We start from the raw sequence: 19919 nt of genomic DNA on the forward strand, positions 1-19919 counted from the left end.
TTCAAACACTTACTCTGTCAAAATGTGACTCAGCCATTTGATCCAATCCAGTATGTGCCATTGTTTAACCACTTGGGGGCAATGACATGTTTAAAAATCCTGTATAGTGTCTGTATCGCGCTGAATCCATTTTCATTGGAAGTATACCACATCACTGAGACTATATAACAATATATAATTTCCCTCTGATTCTGGTAGCCCTAGTGGGAGTCTGTTAGACTCCTGAAGGTCGGAGGTGATTATTGTTCAGGTCATAAGATCCCATGTGGGATTCCTCCTCCTAAAAAGACATAATAGGCATAACTTGAGCTGAGACAGATTAGTCAGTTACACCAGTTGATTCACTGATGAATCAATAATGAGCTGTTCATCCAGCCATGCACCACTGAACCCTGATTAGAGCCTCACACTGGGCATACAGTGAGGACATCATCCCAGACTCTCACAAAACAATGAATCAAGAATGAATTGGTTTATATATATATATATATATATATATATATATATATATATACACACACATATACAGTATATAGGCTATATATATACAGTGGGTACGGAAAGTATTCAGACCCCCTTAAATTTTTCACTCTTTGTTATATTGCAGCCATTTGCTAAAATCATTTAAGTTCATTGTGTTCCTCATTAATATATATATATATATATATATATATATATATATTGGAGATCAAAATTAGAGAACAATCTAGAAATACTTGTTTTCTTCAAATTTTCATCGCTAAAAATTTGAAGGAATATTAGCTGTAGGTATACCACTGTTATACTAACATGTTTGACAAAATAACCAAGATATTTATTTTGTGGAAAACACATTTACATTACATTTACACACAGCAACATAGTGATCAGAATTAGAGAACAGTAACCACTGTCGCACAAAAGAAGATTACAACAAAAATGTGGGAGGGTTACAGCTTTAAAAAAAAAAATATTTATTACATTTTAAAATAACTGTTTTGTATTTGTGTATTAGTGCTCATGAAACATTTATTATTAATGTTGACTTTTTATTTGTATTAATAATTACAATTATTAAAAATATATACTTGTTTTAATTTAATGTTTAATCATTTAAGAGTAATTTTGCATTCAGCACATACATAAAGTGGCCCCCAAAATTTGGACAAATTATTGACACTTAAAATATATGAATATATTTATATTATATAACAAATCATTAAACCAAGTGGCAGAAATATGGTATACATTTTTCTGAAGCTAAACATTTCACAATCAGTTTGTTACGTCTCTATAAACATATATGTTTCAAATAAATGCCTATAATTGTTTGTTTGCAGATGCCACCTGATTTGATTATGTTGTTAAATAAATCAATTAAATTCACATATATTCTCCATCACTTCATCTCTTCATACAGACACAGATGCAATGCAAACAGTATTTATTGTTATTCCTTTCTGCAATGCAACACTAATTGGTTTATTTTATTTTTTTTTGTCATTCCTAACTTTTTCTGTCGTTCTTTCTTTCTCCTCACAGGGCACAACAGATCCTCAGTGTGTTGTCTGGGACTACGGAAACCCGTAAGTCACACATCTGCAGCCCCCCACACGCACAATGTCTGTTACACAACTGTCACAAACATATTTTAGATCTCATATTATATTTATTCAACCCAATTGAGAGCATTTTGACATCAGTGTTTGTATTTGCAGACTCGTTAATAATCAGAAGTCCCTTTGATGAAGTCTTTGACACTGCATTAATTTAATTAATGAGCTGAAATTTGCGTCATTCTTCTCACCTCATGCGTTAAAGTGAGAGCTTGGGTTTTCAAAACACAATGCCTTCAATCTCATGATCGGATAGTCTTGTGAATCGATCCCATCCAAAAACCTGTCAGCCGTCACGGCAGGAGCTTTATTACCGTATATTCTTCAAAAATCTAAACAATGTTGCTTTTCCTGAGGGATCTCTGGTTATGAAATTACGTGCCGTTTCCTGTTTCACTCTGTAGTGCCCTATGAAGTGAATGAGTATCACAAACACAATCTACAGCTAGTTGTGCTTTCAGGTTCTCAAAACTACTCCCCCTACTGGCGTAACTCGTAATAAGCATCTCTCAGTTTAGATGTACAATGTCAAATATGTCAAACAAAAGTTTTTTTTTTTCTTATTTTGACTGCTCTTGATGACATAATTCTGTCTGATATGCTTTGGTTGCGTCTTTGTGCCTGTTTATTTAGGAGCTTTGAGAGTGCCGCATGTATTCTAGTTCACGCTCTGTTTGTATTTGCGTCGGAAAACATCTGCGCTCGGAGTCTGTTTATATCAGGGAGGAGCGATACAAAAGAGTTTTTGAAGCATCACAAATAAGGTGAGAGAGAAAAGGACAAAGAGAGAGACGCAACGCAGAGAGACCCGTCAACACTGAAGATGCATTCACACTGACAGCGAGTTACAGTCATTCATTGACAATGAGTGAAAGAGATTGCTTGCAAAATTTAACCTTCGGCAACAATGGTCACCAACTAGACGCTAAAACGTTGCGGTTTTAATCAATGAAGCTGTCTACGCTGCAAACTTTGTTGATTTTGATGGCAGCTGCGTCTGATGTGCCGTTGGAATGTACCTGTGCGTAAAGCACCTGTGGAAACGCTGGAATCTCGTGTGTCTTGCGCGCTCGACTGCGCCAGTATTTCCTTTTGTGTAACTCCCCACTGGCACAGCACACCTCACGCATCATTAATACGCACCGGGAGGTGGTCGGCACGGCAACAGGCAGACCTGACTAGACAGGAGAATGGCAGGCGGTAATTACTGAAGCAGAAAAACCCTTCTATCTGCAGGCCGTAAAGTCAATCAACGCAAAACCTGATTACCTCTCCCACCAAATTACATTCCAAATCATTCCGAGATGAATGCGCTAGTGTGATTAAAAAGCGGCGAGATATAGAGATTTTTATCGTTATTATTAACCCAAACATGGCAAAATCACTCCTAAAGCCCATCCAGTGGATTGAAGCAACATTCTTTGGCCTTTATTCATTATCAGACGCTTGAAGGAGGAGATTGATACTGTACTGTAAAGAAGAGAAAATTACATGCTTTGGACTTCATAGGTGTATTTTTTTATTTATTTTATGTTTTTTTTTGTCTTTTAATGTAGATCTGTTTGTTCTTTTTTCATCCTCAAGTAAATTATCTGTTCATTTAAACAATTCCCAACATCAGTCTTTTCAAGATTACGATCATCTTTCTCTCGCTTCCTCTTTTATTGTTGTTTCCTGTTCCACAATAGAATGGTGTCTAATTGCTTTCAGCTCACTGTAGTTATTGCACTTTGCCTGTGCATAATCAAGTAAAAATTGTGCAATCTTCTTTTTTCAGTGAATTCATTTATTCAATGCCACCATCACTCTCTGACGCAGGTTTAATTTCCATGATTTGCTGAAGTGTGTCAGCAGAGAATTGTTCTTAATATTTGCATGTCTTTACATGCACTTTGCCCCTCATGTTCTGTTGAGATTGATTATACGGGTTTTATGTTCAGGGTCCCAGAGAACATGTGTGAAAATAATAATAGCAATTTCAAAATGATTTTCCTTTATTTTTTATTTTTTGGAAAGTTTTTGACATAATGAAATCCAATTAGTCAAACAGGCAATTATTTTACCTTAAAGTAGACATGCATTTGTTCAAAAGTTTTGGGTCAGTAATTTAAAATAAATGCTGTTCTTTTGAGTTTTCTGTTCTTCAAAGAATCCTGTAAAAATGTATCACTTTTTCTACAAAAATATTAAGCAGCACAACTGCTTTCCACATTGATGTAATATGTATATCAAGCACCAAATCAGCATATTAGAGTGATTTCTGAAGGATCATGTGACACTGATGACTGGAGTAATGGAAAATTCAGCTTTGGCATCACAGGAATAAATTACATGTTCAATATTCAAATAAAAAACAGCTATTTAATATATATATATAATAATATTTCAGAATTATACCATTTAAGTATTTTTGACCAAATGACTGCAGTCTTGGTGAGCATAAGAGACTTCTTTCATTTAAAAAAATAAAATAAAATCATGGTGACTTTGCAACTAGTTTTGATGATAAGCTTATTACCTTTATGCATTCACAAAAGTTTTTTTTTAGGTTAAAGTCTTAAAAAAACAACTCGGAGAGCCTGGAGAACTTACAGAGAGAACAAAAAAAATCCTAAATCTGCATGAACGTTGCACTGTGCATGGCTTGTAATCATAAATTCTCTTTTATGTACAGAATGACCTTACCAGAGTTTCCTTTTTAATGTTTTATTTTCTTTTTTTCAAAGCTCACAACTGCCTGGGCTTTACTCTTGCACAATTACATTAAATTACATTTAATCCCTCCAACCAAATCTAAACATCCATGGGGCCATTTTAATCATGGTTGGCAAAAAAAAAACACATGGCACTAAGCAACAAATTGCTTTTGATTATGATAACATAATGGATGTACTGAATGTGCGCACAGTGGCTAAGTAATGCTTTCACAGAAGTGTGGTCGTGCAGCTGTGGCATGTGTGAATGCATGCAAGGGGCTATCAGAATCAGTCCACACTGTATTCATTACCACTTAATTTGTTTTGAGTGAATCTGTGTGGAATTTGTTTACATGTAGAGGATCAGACTGCATGCAGTTAGGACATGGGCTGCTGATGTTTGTGAATAGAGCGTGTTGATGTTACAGGGGCTTATGGGTATTGATGTTGTTCATAAATGGTCCTTGCTCATTTGCCTAGAGGGGCAAACATGGTTTTTATTAGCTCTGGTTGGTTGACTGACACCTGTAAGCAGTTACAGGAAAGTGGCTACAGATTATATGGGCTTTTCAAGAGCGTACATTTAGGGTTGGAAAGATTTCTTTAATGGTGTTGACAGAAATATCCTATGCTCATCAAGGCTGAAGTTATTTGATCAAAATGCAGTAACAACAGTACTATTGTGAAAAAATATTACAATTTAAAATAGCTATTTTAACTATTTAACTATTTTAATTTTGAATGCGGCTGAGCAACAGTCACTGATAATCAGCAGGATTTAGATTTCATTTACCACGTGAGGCTAGTGAGTCGAGCTGACTGACAAGAAGAGTGAGGTGAGAAAGACAACATATCAATAACTACCGATTGATTTTACAGGATCTTGCATTCCTGGCAGGGTGACAGAAATTAAGAAATTACTGTCATTATAACCAAGTATTAAGCTATCCATTCTATTTATTCAAAGTTTCTCAAGATCAAATAATAATTCATAATTCGTACTGTAACAGCAGGAGCATGTGTAAGGCTGGACGAGGCATTCCTCTGGCCACAGATTGGAAATTAACAAGGACTTGGGGCAAAAATGCTATCAAATTGGACAAAAATGCCTCTGCACAATTAAACTAAATCTATTACAGCTTTCACGAATAAAGTCAAAATACTGAAGACTGCTATTGCTACTAATACTACAAATACTATTGCACAATACTGAAGTCAGTGATAATATTCTTTGATAATGTAGCCTATGTTCTTTTCTCACTTTCTGTATATTATTTATTGCTGTTTGAATAACCGTGGAAATTAAATTGTTACAAACAGGCCTATCTTGCAATGTTTTTATTAATTTGGGATCACGTTAAATACAAATTTGGTCATATTAAAAATATTTATGACATGACACCCATTATCTAGTACATGCCTAAAAAGACGGGTATTATGTGCACTATTACACTAACATTAGGATAGGTTAGTCTTACCCTGGAGTCAACATCCGCCTATGGAGAAAAAAACTATGTTTTCAAAAGCACCCCCCCCCCCCCCCCCTCTGTTTTCTTTACAAATCGCACCCTGAGTTTGTGTATATATATATAGGTGCATCTCAATAAATTAGAATGTCGTGGAAAAGTTAATTTATTTCAGTAATTCAACTCAAATTGTGAAACTCGTCTATTAAATAAATTCAATGCACACAGACTGAAGTAGATTAAATCTTTGGTTCTTTTAATTGTGATGATTTTGGCTAACATTTAACAAAAACCCACCAATTCACTATCTCAACAAATTAGAATACTTCATAAGACCAATAAAAAAACATTTTTAGTGAATTGTTGGCCTTCTGGAAAGTATGTTCATTTACTGTACATGTACTCAATACTTGGTAGGGGCTCCTTTTGCTTTAATTACTGCCTCAATTCGGCGTGGCATGGAGGTGATCAGTTTGTGGCACTGCTGAGGTGGTATGGAAGCCCAGGTTTCTTTGACAGTGGCCTTCAGCTCATCTGCATTTTTTGGTCTCTTGTTTCTCATTTTCCTCTTGACAATAAGGTCCTCTTGGTTCAGGTCTTGTGAGTTTGCTGGCCAGTCAAGCACACCAACACTCCAAGTACCCCAACTCTATAGGGCATAAAGTAAAAGAATAATGCAAAGAAAAAAAAAAATTCCCTTAATGATGAAATTATAATTTTCTAATATGGTACTTAGAGGGCATAAAATAAAATAATAATGTACGGTCATCATCACAGACAGGTCTCGTGTCTTCCTGAAGGGGTTTATTTTGTGATAATGAGTAACTGAATGTACTTTATCCTACCTTTTACTTAAAACACTCCGTTCCAAGCGTATAAATAAATGTGACTGAAATATTAAAGTTAAAATTATTGTATTGTGTGAGAATAAAGATACTGTAGAGAGCAATGAGAAACGTTGTAGTGTAGGAATTTGGTTGCCATGGACAAAGGTCAAATGTACAGTTTACAGGTCACTGCACAAGATATTTGATAGCAGAATGTTAATATTAACCATTCAGAATCCACAGATTCCAGAGAGATGTGTAATAAAATAGGCTGACATGTTAACAAAATCAGACACATATTCACACCAAGTTTTTCCTCTCTCAATTGCCTTTCTCTGTCCATATTCTTTCTGTCTCTTAATTACCCTTCTTACTCTTTCTCTCCTCTCTGTACATTGCTGTTTTGCTTCCTGACCTTCGTTTGAAGTGGAACTGATCTCTGCATGCTTTCTTTCATCTTAATGCCACCTTTCCTTCCAGCTGCCTTGCCTCCCCCTGATCTCCCTCCCTCGGCACTCCTTTCCTCAATTTCTCTTCCCTGTGGCCTTGAAGTTCTTCTTCACTTTGTGGCAATTTTGCCTTTATTTGCCCTGTTCCCCATGCTGTTTCATCTGTTGAATCAGTCTGGTCCACTCTCTTTTTCTATCGCTGTTTCTCTTTGTTGTTCTTTCGTTCTCTCTCTTTCTTCCAGTCCCTCTTTCTCTCTGTCTCTCTCTTTATCGGCTGTGCTGCTTGTTAATTGCCAGCAGGTTATGGTGCCCTTTTCAGTGTTGTAGAAAGCCTTTGGTTGCTCCCCATGAAAAGGACAGAGCTTTTAGCGCTTCACATGAGATGAGGAGCATGTGTCCCCAAACACACACACACACACACACATTTGAAAAAAATGTCTTGTGCTTACTCAGGGTGCATTTATTTGATTAAACCATTATAGTCATTATATTCTGAAACGTTATTACTGTTTTAAATAACATTTTAACATTAAATATATTATATAAAATATATTTTTACATGTAAATTATTTCTGTGATGTAAAGCTGAATTTTTAGCATCATTACTTCAGTCTTCACTGTCACATGATCCTTCAGAAATCATTGTAATTGTTACGGGGCGACAGAGACGTGAAGCAAGCAGATCCATTTGCAAAGTTTTATTTAAGGACGTGGTCAAAACAGGTGAGGGTCCGACAATGGCAAGCAGGTATATTGAGGGCAAGACACAAGAGTAGTCCAGTGAATGGGCGTGGTCGATCTCCTGCGAACAATGTTCAAATAGGGTAATCCAAAGGGTTCATCTGAAACACAGGCGATGGTCCAGGCAAGGGGTAAACAGAACCCGAACAGGGCGAGACGAGAGGGGCAATCCAAAGACAGGCAAGATATCCAAAACCACGACTAGACTAAACAGACGGAACAGACCAGGACTAGAACCTAGGCAAACTCGGGATGGCTCCGTAACGTTGCTATCACAGACTTAGCGATATGCACAAACAATAATCGGCGGTGAGAAAGAGGAAGTCCATGGCTTATGAAGTGTGTTTGATCGGTTACAGCTGTGGGTGTAATCAGTGCAATGGGTGATGGGAAATGTAGTCCGGTGTGAAGAGCAATGGTAGTGTGGTGCAAGAGTCCATCGTAATGAGTGGGTGATCTCTGGTGGTGAGCGAACGGAAGGGCAGGCACAGGACTCGTGACATAGACAGGACAGGCAGAGAGTTCATAAACAGTCTCATTGGCAGTGATATGGTAGACAGAGAGTTCTGAAGTTGGCACCACTGCCATGAGAGGAGCTGAAGCTGACACCGCAGCCTTGGGAGGTTCTGCAGCATAAGCTGCCACCTCGGGAGAAGCTGGAGCAGACTCGTAGTCTGGAGCAGGCTCTGGAGCGGATTCAAGGACTGGAGTAGGCTCTGGATCAGGCTCATAGACTGGAACGAGCTCTGGAGAAGCAACAGAGCAGTGTGTAGCCCAAACACACACAATAGCCATTGCCGTAACAGGGAGTGCATAAGACAGCGGGACCACCTCGGAAACCCCCAGGCTTGACATTACTGCAGAGATACCAGCTGCTCACACTGACGTCAGTGGAGTGTCCTCCAAACTAGATCACAGATTCTAGCCTACATCTTGGAATATGACCCAAATAAGAATTGTCACCGTATATTGCCATCTGAACAAGTAAGTAACAAGTCTGCCACGTTTGTTCTGACCAACTGAGGAAAAAAGCATTACCATAAATCTCGCTACCAATGGTGATTAAATCTAAAGATCGGTTAGCTCATATCACATCAAACCGTTCAAATTATTATTATTGTTATACTTTATTCTCAAATGATTAATGTTAACAACATCAGCATTGGTGACTATGAGTATAGTGTGTATTAGCATGTAGATTTCAATTTCTGCACAGTCTAATCTAATTGTCATACTCTTCCAAATTCTTATAACCCAAAAAGCAAAATATGCTCCCTTCGAACTGGTTTTCTTTAAAATACAAATCTTTGTGATCCCAGGCTATCTGTAATCAGAAGCACGTTTATAATTGGAATATAATTTCATTTCATTCACATATGTTTCATAAACACATAATTCTTTATGGATTATAATCCACCCTCAAAATGATACATTTAATTATTCTGTCTGCTGTGAGAAAAGGCTATAAACGATCGGCCACCTGCAGGATCCTCACATGCGATAGCCTAGTAGCCGGGACAACTTCTTTATGTTTACAGACATGACGGAATAATGCAGTGTCATGCTCGAATTTCCCGCGAAAACCTACCCGTACCACTCAAATTAGAAAACATTATTATACGCTAACCGTTGTGAATCGGGCTAAAGTAAGGCGATAGTTTTGAACACTGGTTGGTTATGTACTTGCTCAAATATTGACTTTGGATAATTTTTAATCAAAAAAAGTTACGGACTGCAGGTTTAAGTCTGTGTGTATATAAGGTCTGTGCTTCAGTTGTGGTTTTGTCGGTCGTTGCTTCCTGTATGCGTGTTACGGGTTTACACTCTCACCTTCTCCATGTGGATTATGTTCCTGACTCCTCTATGTGGATTGTACCCTGGTTCGTGGATTGGATTATTTGTTTTTTGTGTTTAATAAACCCCTGTGCTTGCATTTGGATTCTCGCCCCTGCTTGTCCTGGCTTATGTTAGAGTAATATGCTGATTTGGTGCTCAAGAAAAATGTCTTATTATTATCAATGTTGGAATCAGTTGTGATAATCATGATACATTTTTTTTTGTGGAATAATTTAAATAACAAAAACAGTGCTCTCATGTGGTTTCTTATCACCCATTTAGCGATAGGTTAATGAGAGAAAATACATAATTTCTGTACATGTTTTTTGTGAAGCACACCCTGTTCTCTTTTAGTATTCCTCCTCCTTTGCCACACTTTTTTTGTCTCTTTCTTCTTCTCGGGCTATAGGATGTGGGCAGCAGCAGAGGTATAGGGTCTGCAAGGCTTAAAGCGGCTCTTGAGGGCTGCTTCTTTAATCTGTTTGTAACCTAGTAAATGGGAAACTGCTCCAGAGAGAAGCAAGGAGAATATGTCCTACTAAGGCACTTTTTGTTTACTCCAGTTACTCTCATCTCTTTGCTTCCTTCAGTCATTTTGTAAAGTGTGGAACTCTGAATCCATGAGGTTGATGTGGAAAGAGACCAGAAAAAATAAATAAATAAATAAGCTATCAAAAACTACATCTGGGTAATATTCAGTACGATTATCAAAGCATAAATCCAGTAAATCGCTTCTGTCAACACAGCAATGCCACTTCCTGGATCAACATTTTACTCCGTAACATTATGCAGTTTTCATTTATATGCTGCCATTGCTTATGATCACATTATTTTTCATATGCATCTGTTTACATAAGAGATCACTCGTTTCTCCGTCCTGTTCACATGTGTTTTGGTTTGGGTGGTTTTGTACTCATTCAGAAGATAATAGCACTGTAATAGCACCCCCTAGTGTATAACAGTGAAAACACGAAAAGTCGTAAAAACATGTTTTTGAAGGGGAAGCGTTGTCTTCTAAAAGACGAGATAACTCATCAATGGCGAGGAAAGAGTTAATATCCCAAGTGCACTAGATTTTAGCTTAAAGCTTACGAGTGCAGTTTTGCAAAATTGCAAAAACATTGGTGGTTTCCTTGACTCTTTTTCATTGGTCAGACAAATAGATAGCCCCGCCCAAACCATTGGTCGAACCAGTGGCAACAGTAGCATTCATCACAGGAACCAATTATATTTCAAATAAATAAATTAATACAAATAGAAGACAGTTATTTCACAATATTACTGTTTTTGCTGTCTTTTTGATCAAATAAATGCAGCCTTGGTCATCATAACGGACTCAAAAACATTTTGACATAAAAATCTTAACTACCTCAAACTTTTTAACAGTAGTGTATATGCTGGTATTTCACCATGATATGCATTTTTTTCTAAGTAATCACACTTCATTTTATTCCAAATGAGGCTGATTATAGATTGCTCATATGGAACTTCCCCTTTGCCCTTCTGTTTCCTCATTTGCAAGCTGAAGAGGCAAGACATATCACCATCATTCAGGGTTATTTCAGTTAATTTGCTGTGTAGGTGTTGCATTAAACTGAACCACATTCTCACAGTCAACATTCCCAGTCTTGAATCAGTACATCCAGTCACAGACACATTTCCCTGCAGTACTGCATGTCAATGTCTGTGGTGCTGAAATAGGTCAAATCAATGATGTGGTTTCACAAACAGGGATTTAGGGTCTTTAAGCGGTTAGTTTTTGAATTGAATCTGAATTTATATAATTAAACATAGAATGGTCAAATTCACTGTAACTCCCCCCAATAGCTTTAGTAAAGTCATCATACGTCAAACCCAGATGGCATAAAATTACACTTGTTACTTTTGGATTATTCTGGGAATTCTGACAATTCTTACACTGGAAAAAAAAAGGATGTAGAAACAGTTTTCACTCTGAAATTGCTAGCAAATTTGATTACAATGAAATGGCAAGTAACACACAGTATGAAACTGAAATTTTGAAGTAGAAAGAATGAAATAGTATTTCTGTGTGGAACTTACTTCAGTAATATTTGTTTCATTTGCACATTTTCCACTAATTTCTTTGTAAATTGCCTATAAAGTCATTTGTGGACTGCTGTAGCATTATTTGAATGAGTTACCTCTTGCACACAGGTCTGTTATTACAGTACAACTATTTCATATTTATCCACCTCTAAATTCCACATTAAAGAAGCGTATTGTGGCTGGTTGTTTTATTTGTCAATTACACGACCCCTTCCACATCTTGCAGTTGGCCACAATAACCTACAAAGTGGACTAGACTTTATGCTGATAGTCTGGTAGACTAGTGATTGAACTGAAAGATCATTCTCTATCAGATTAGCTGATTCTACAGAACTTTTTACATCCATTCACCATTAGATATTGGCTCAAGCTGTATTTGGATGGTTTCCAAATAGGGAAAAAAGCCTGTACACAAGAAAACATTAATAAAGAAGTCGTCACAGCCCACAGATGAAGAGACAGAGAAGTAATTATTTGTTCATCTAAGGATTCTTCGCAAGACATTAGTACATTAGCACAGCTTGAGTCTCGGTATGGATGAAAATCATTCTTTTTGCAGGGTTCATCTCCACAAACATCCCCTTCACTCCCCACCGAGTGTATGTGAGCACATGAATCTGCGAGTATGTGTCAGTGCGTATAAGTAGTCGATTTAAAGGATTTCGCTGGGAGTTGGCATGACATCCTCACACCAAGCCAATGGCCCACTGCACGTGTTTATTTTAAAATGTTTCTCTCTGCTCGGGCAACTGCAAGACACTATGCTGGCCATGACTTCGTGTTTACAATTCAATGTTTTAAATGTTTTAAATGTTTTAAATGTTTAAATGTTTTAAATATGTCTGTACCATCTGTCTTCTAAAGCCCTACCTCAGTTTTAATGAGAAATGTGCTACAATGAAGTCTAGAGTTACCGAATGCACATAATTAAGTTGAGTCCATCATAATGCCCCACATACACAGAGATTTGCATTCAGCCATGCTTCAAAAACACCATGGTATCATCTGTCAGTACATGCCTCGTTTACTAAAGCTGGTGTACTGAGAACAATGTGGGTCATGAGATACTTGTGAGGTACTTCGATTATTTGCCTATGGTCAACGGCAGGACACATCTACTCTATCATATGCACTTTGGAATAATAGTAGTCACCAAAACTATGAAGTAACATAAGGTGAAGTACCATCATGTTATATGTTGGATACGGGTGCCCATTATGGGATGCTTGCTATTATGTTTGCTGGTGCTGACACTAGGCTTCTGGAATTCCCAAAAGATTCACCAAAGACTTCTTATTGCTGGTTGGCCATCTTTTTTATAATAATAATAATAATAACAACAACAACAATAATTATCTCACTCTTTTGCCTCTTTTCTTTTCCTTCTTTTAAAAAATAAATAATAAATAGATACATATTATTTTTATTATTATTATGCCGATTGTTGACCACCCCTCCCCCCTCTTCTATTAAATAAATTGTTAAGAATTACATTTATTTATTTATTGGCTAATAAACTAATTTCTAACATGTAAGCTATTTTGTATATTTATTTAGCTATTTATTATTATAATTGTTGTTGTTGTTATTATGATGATGATTATTATGATTATCATTATAAGAAAATCAAATGTATATTAAAAATATATAAATAAACCTTTAGATCAAAAGTTTTTTTTTTTTTTTTTTAAGAACATAAGAAACATAACTTCCAAACTTATTTGTGACTGGTATTTTAAGATACTGGCTGCAGGACATGCAAGCTTTCATTAATGTGAAGATGTAAAGATCGTATTTTCTTACATTTGGCCAGTACACTGCAGATCTTCAGAGTTCAGCTGGCATTTTCTGGTGTTTTCTAACATTCCCTCTGCAGTCTCTGTGCCTGACTCACAAACTTGTATAAGTCAGTTTCCCTGGTTGTAGCGACAGAGTATTAACACATGCACAGCTGCTGAAGCCCCCAGTTTACTACAGGCTTTTGTAACCTTGTATGGTAACATGCACATTCATTACGAATTAAGCATTCCATTTTTCCGGATTGTGGAGGCTGAGGCTAGGATTTCGACCTTGCCACTAGCAGTGCTCTCTTTTTGACCTAGAATCCCATGCTGCTCTTTGGAGCAGGGCTCATGCCAGAGGGAGTGGAGTGACAGGGTAAATAAAATAACAGGATGTTGATCCCAACAACCTTTTTCTGAGTAGGTATGGAATGGATGCTTTAATCCGTCTCCTAATCCGCACCACTGCCATCCATCACCCTTAGGCCACTATGCTCCACTGCTGTGTGAAAGCATGCAGCTACTAGCCACACACACAGGGCTCTTTTTTACTTCAATCTGACAGAATTCAGTGGACCCTGTGTTTAGTTTGAACAAATTTGTCTTTTTAACAAAACATGCAGTTTATTTAAATCTAAAAGCACATTTTTATAGAATATTTTGCCATTATAACACCCAATGTTTATACTATGTTCTCTATTTTGTTTATTCATATTTAAATATTTTCCACCCTTCCCAAAATATATATTCACAATTAATAAATAAATACATACATACATAAATACATACATAAGAGACCTTCATATGCTTTGCAAGCTGTAGCGACTCCTTATTATTATCATTTGAATTATAATGTGAAACCCATAAAAAGGAAATGCATGAATAAATAAACAAAATTAACCATTCCAGTGACTTTACATACAGATAAAAACGATATCTTAAATAACTACAATGACAAATAAAACCTTCATTAATAGCTTTAAAATGAAACAAACACACCATGTGGGATGCAGAAACTAAAACTATGTTATACTGTTCATTATTATCCTTTAATGTAAAATGTTTGAAATAAATAAAATCATGAATTGACATTTACTCAAATCCACACTAGCAGCAAAGGCTGTGAAACCTACAGTTAAAATAAATTAGAGGCATAACGGAAACAAATAAAAAAAACTATGATAAAGTCATGCTGTTTATTTATTAATTTCAATGATTGATCATTAACGCTTGATTTCAGATTTGTGCAAATGCATAAGCATCTCAAGGTTTTACTAAATGATTAATAACTTATATTAATATTTAAAATGTTTAGAATAACAGGAATGTGGAATGCTTTAAAAGTTCTTCGTAACCATCGAGCCTGGCTCTGTGTGAATGTTTCAAATAAAATAACCTTAATTTAAGTTACATTGTAACAGTCTGAAACGACTGTGAAAAGTGCATGGGCATTTTTTAATGTTGCTTTGGTAGTAAAGCATCTACTAAGACATACTACTATTACAATATCATGATACATTGATGATATCTGATAGTAATACATTGGAGCCCATATCAATAACTTAAATGGAGATATATTACAGTAATTATAGACATATAACAATTTAGAAGCCATTGTTAACCATAAATTAAGTAAGGTAAGTGTTGCCAATTTCAGTGTCTTTTCCTGTTAAGTTCAGTGGAAGCTTACATATTAGTAATAATATAATAAATATTTATGTAGTGTGTGTAAACGTTTACAAGCGTACCATGCATAAAGATATATTTAAAATGTGCAAATCATGCACAGAATTCAGATATTTTTCTCTTCTTAATCGCATGGCAGAGAACACATTAAAACTGTATCACAGATCTGTTTCAGGTCACCATAAAGCCACTGTATATGTTTACTGCAGGATGAAGGCATTTGTGGGATGTATTTGGCATGTGATTCAGGGTAGGAGTCTGGTTTACAGACTCCTGAACTCTCTGTGCACCCTTTCATTATCTGAAAATAAGCATGGAGCTCTCTCTCTAACAAGGCCATGACTCAGACTTTCTCCCACTCAATGGACTGTAGATCAGCTGCTAGAACAGCTTCTGTTTTTATGAAACTGCAGGAGAAAATAATCACAGCAACTTAACAGTGATTCCTGGAGCTATTTGGCTTACAGGGATTTTTATCTTAGCAAAATATCAGGGCAGATGCAGTTCCTCCCTCCTCACTGTGATATCGCAACCTGTGTGACCCCTGGTTACATCCCACCCTTCCTGTAATAAAGTGAGACAGTAAGCCATAAGCATCTTATGGTTAAAATGAGCTGAACTGGGATAACGTGGAATCCATCTCGCCGCGAGAGCTGCTTCATGCGCCATTATCTGTCTTACTATGCTAGACCTACATCTCTACATCGGGCCGCTCTCTCTCTCTTCATATTTGCTCCTCCCGATGTAATCTTCTGCTTGCTTCCTGTTCATGTCATTACACACACACGTTGGGTGAGCTTTACATGCTGTTCTTCAATAAGTAAGTATGTTTGAGTTCGTTTGTGAGTCACTAAAGATTCAGTGTTCTATATTTAGATTCAAAACACCTGATGCGGAAATAACTCTGTACCTCCTCCGGTGGTTTAGTGTGTATGTGTCGGAAGTCAAGTGTGTTTGTGTGTGTGTTTGTAGGGGGAGTGGCTCCCAGGGCAGGGGACAGTGTTAGTGTGTCACTCGAAAAACAAGCAGATTGAGTCTCAGCAAGCGTCTGTCTGCTTACATATAGCATCTGTTTGGAGTTAGACTACACCACTGTGGTGAGTACATACATATATAATGTTTTTTGTTTTTGTTTTTTTTTTTACAAATGAAAACAGTTAAAAAATAGTCTAGAGAGATGATCATGACCAATAGAAGGGAAAGTTTGCATATCAAAGCTTTTGTTTTATTGGATGGCAGAAAAGATCATTCATCATTTTGGTTGTTTTTAATCATGTAAATCACATGTTCCTATCCTCCCTGTCATTATTATAGTAATGAATGCATTAGTATGTTAAATATAAAGAACATCTTTGTCAGATCATTTAAATCTAATTGTCAAGATCTCAAACTCTTGGAAACTGTGGCATATAAAAGGACAAAAACATCAAGGAAGTAAGATCTGCTGAGGATTTTATGGCTTGGTTTAGTTGACTGCTCTGAAGGTCTTGCTCTGGTTTAGCCAGCTACAATACGTCTTCATCCATTTGATGTTTTTTTTCCACCCATTATTTGGTCAGGTCATGAAGGAGAAATGTTCTTAACACTCCACGATGGTCATCACTTTAGAGAATTTGGTCTTGGATGTTGTTTCACGAAGTTGTGACACCAGTTGCGCAGGGCCGCTAGTCACACGCATTGCTAACCTGCCTGCAATCATTCCCATCAGTGCACCAGGAGGAAGGCTAATCTCTTTAAAGAAGCTTAACAATTATCGTTAAGAAAGCAAAGGTGAAAGGCCAATGACAAGCACTTTCCATGCATGAGTTTGTTTCTATGAGTTTATGCTTCTGAGGACAAGGAATTGATCTTTCATACTTGTGGGGAAACTTTTTTACTGTCAGTGCTACAGTTTCTGCAATAGTACAGTCCTGAGGCATAATGTCCAGATGAAAAAAATAAATAAAAAAAATTATATTGCTCAGGGATAGTTTTAGCTTTGAAGGTATGTTTAAGTGTCGATCTTGTCTCAGATGTTTCTCCTAAAATCCCTTGGACAAATTAGAATTTGTTTGACATGCAGTACAAGTATATAGTTGTTAAATCAATGTGGATAGCAAAGTCCAGATACTTTGATGTTGGAAGTATTTAATGAGAAATCCCTGACTTCTGATTGTAGACTTTGGTAGTCTCAGGAGGAAATTCTTAGAAGCAGAAGACTTCAACAAAAGTCTCCAAAATGAAGAATATATCGAGATCTTGTTCATGTTGTTTTTTTTTTACTGGCTACAGTACAAGTTAGAAATTGCTCCTGGTGCTTTTATGAAGGGGTTTATTCCCCACTCCCAACTCCAATTTGTGTTTGCGTTATAATGGGGTGTGTAATAAACACCTTGTGACTTGTCAAACCAAGATTTACCCTCATCCACACCAGTTATGGTAATTTCTTTTTAAGGTTACTGCAAAAAAAAAAAAAATTAAAGGGGTCATATGATGCAATTTCAAATTTTCCTTTCTCTTTGGAGTGTTACAAGCTGTTCGTAGACAGATAAGATCCCTAAAGTTGCAAAGACTAAAGTCTCAAATCCAAAGAGAAATTCTTTATAAAAGTTAAGACTTGTCCACTCCCTCCTAAAATGCCTCGTTTAAACATGCCCCCACATATCTACGTCACTGTGTGGGAAGATTTGCATAAAACCGCTTAAATGTTCACGCAAAGAAAGAAGGCGTAACTTTTATTCTCGCTGTAGCATTTTTGTTGCCGCCGCCATGTCATGGAGATGCTGTGTGTTTCGTTGTGAAAGCGGAACTACTTTGTTTGGCCTTCCAAACGAGGACGATATCCGCTTCGTCATGCCTATAGCTGATCCGTGGGGAAATACATCAAGTTCGTGCTGTGGATTGCCGGATCGGCTTTCACCGAGGACGAAGCGGAGTCAGGCCCGGGGTCGTCACATGTGGTTGCCGCAAACCCACCGGCCGCTCCTTCGTTGAATCCGCTGGCCGCCGCTCACTCTAGCCCACAGGCCGCGCCATTCTCAAGCCCGCCGTGTGTGACGCAATGCGTAAAAAGACAGTATAAGTCATTATAATCCATAATTATGTCCCCACTGGCTGCAACAAATGCCTTGTTTATAATGGGTTTTTTTATGTTTTTGTCTCGTCGCTCCATCACAGTATGGTAAGGGGCGTAACATTTCCGTCACACGAACAGGAATTCGACCAATCAAAATGCACTGGATAGCTAGCCAATCAGAGCACACCTCGCTTTTCAGACCGAAGAGCTTTGTAAAAATCGACGTGTTTCAGAAAGGCGGGGCATAGAGGATAAACAATAATGTACAGTATGTGGAAAATAATGTTTTATGAACCTTAAACTGCATAAACACATTTCATTACACCAAATACACCAAAAAATGTTCTTTTTAGCAACATCATATGACCCCTTTAATCATTGTTTTTGTCGTTTATGCCATAAAAAAAGACCTACATATATAGAATTTGATTGGTCGACTGAGACTAAGTTTCAAGAGTTCTCTTTGGTGTGCGTTTCAGACTGACACTATTAGTAGAGAAGCTTTTTAATGACTCTTTCTGCAGATTACTTGGGTCGTCTCTAGGTTACGTATGTAACCATGGTTCCCCGATGGAAACGAGACGCTGCATCCAAGTCGCTTTGGGAATGCCCCTGCATGACCGCGTTCTGAAGCACGTGTCAAATCAGTCCAATGGAGTAGCGAGACGTCACGGGCGGGGTGACGTAAGCACCAGAAAATATAAAAGCGCATCCGGCAGAGCGCAAACCAGCTTCGATGAAGTAGCACCTGGAGGGATGCAGGGAGTATGGCAAAGAGACGCAGCGTCTCGTTCCCTCTGGGAACCATGGTTACGTACATAACCCAGAGACGTTCCCCTTCAGGAACTCGAGCTGCGTCAAAGTCGCTTTGGGAACGAGAATACCCACTGCGCCATACTACCAAGTCCCTGCCTGTGTGTGTATCTTGCGGGCACATCACAAAGAGAGAACTTGGGAACCTGGGGTACAAGCCAGGTCTAGGTTGTAAAAACGGACAAAAGTTTGCGGAGAGGACGAGCCCGCCGCAGCACAAATGTCCTGCAAGGCCACACCCAAGTTGAAAGCCTTGGAGGTCGCCATACTCCTTGTCGAGTGCGCTCTGACCCCCATAGGTGACGGTAGGCCAGAGGACTAGTAGGCTAGTGAGATGGCCTCGACCACCCACCTACTCATGGTCTGCTTGGTCGCTGGAGATCCTTTCTTTTGCGGACCAAAACAAACAAATAGCTGATCTGCCTTACGCCACGGGGCAGCTCTGTGTGCGTAAGCATCCAGTGCTCGAACTTGACAGAGCAGATTAAGCCTTTCTTGGCCTACTTCCTGGAACGGAGGAGGACAGAATGCCTGAAGTACTATGGGCCCTGGTGAAGAAGTGGGCACCTTAGGGACATACCCGGCACTCGGGTAAAGAAATGCCTTAACCATGCCTGGAGCAAATTCCAGGCACGAAACAGAAAGTGCCTGAAGATCCCCAATCCTTTTTAGTGAGGAAATAGCGAGGAGAAAGATGGTCTTGACCGTGAGCAACCAAAACTTCTTCTATGGGTTCAAAGGGGGCATCGCATAAGCCCTCCAGAACCACAGCCAGGTCCCATGAGGGCACCTTAGTGCGCTGTACCGGCCTCAGCCTCAGGGTGCCACGGAGGAAACGAGTGATAAGTGGGTGTCTTCCCAATGATTGACCACCCAGAAGGGCGTGGTAAGCAGCTAAGGCCGCCAC

At 38.0% G+C, this 19919-nt stretch overlaps 1 protein-coding gene across 7 annotated transcripts in view; it reads left to right on the top strand.

Annotated features, from left to right (window-relative positions):
* The window catches only part of adgrb2 (adhesion G protein-coupled receptor B2), a 336322-nt gene that overhangs the window by 203143 nt on the left and 113260 nt on the right, over positions 1-19919 (top strand). For all 7 annotated transcript variants that reach the window (XM_016292623.1, XM_016292624.1, XM_016292626.1 and 4 more), the window contains exon 16: positions 1522-1565. In XM_016292623.1, the coding sequence (XP_016148109.1) occupies positions 1522-1565 (44 nt within the window). The remainder of the gene's footprint in view (positions 1-1521; positions 1566-19919) is intronic.

Source organism: Sinocyclocheilus grahami, unplaced genomic scaffold, assembly GCF_001515645.1.
Source record: "Sinocyclocheilus grahami isolate Dianchi unplaced genomic scaffold, SAMN03320097.WGS_v1.1 scaffold289.1, whole genome shotgun sequence".
NCBI lineage: Eukaryota > Metazoa > Chordata > Actinopteri > Cypriniformes > Cyprinidae > Sinocyclocheilus > Sinocyclocheilus grahami.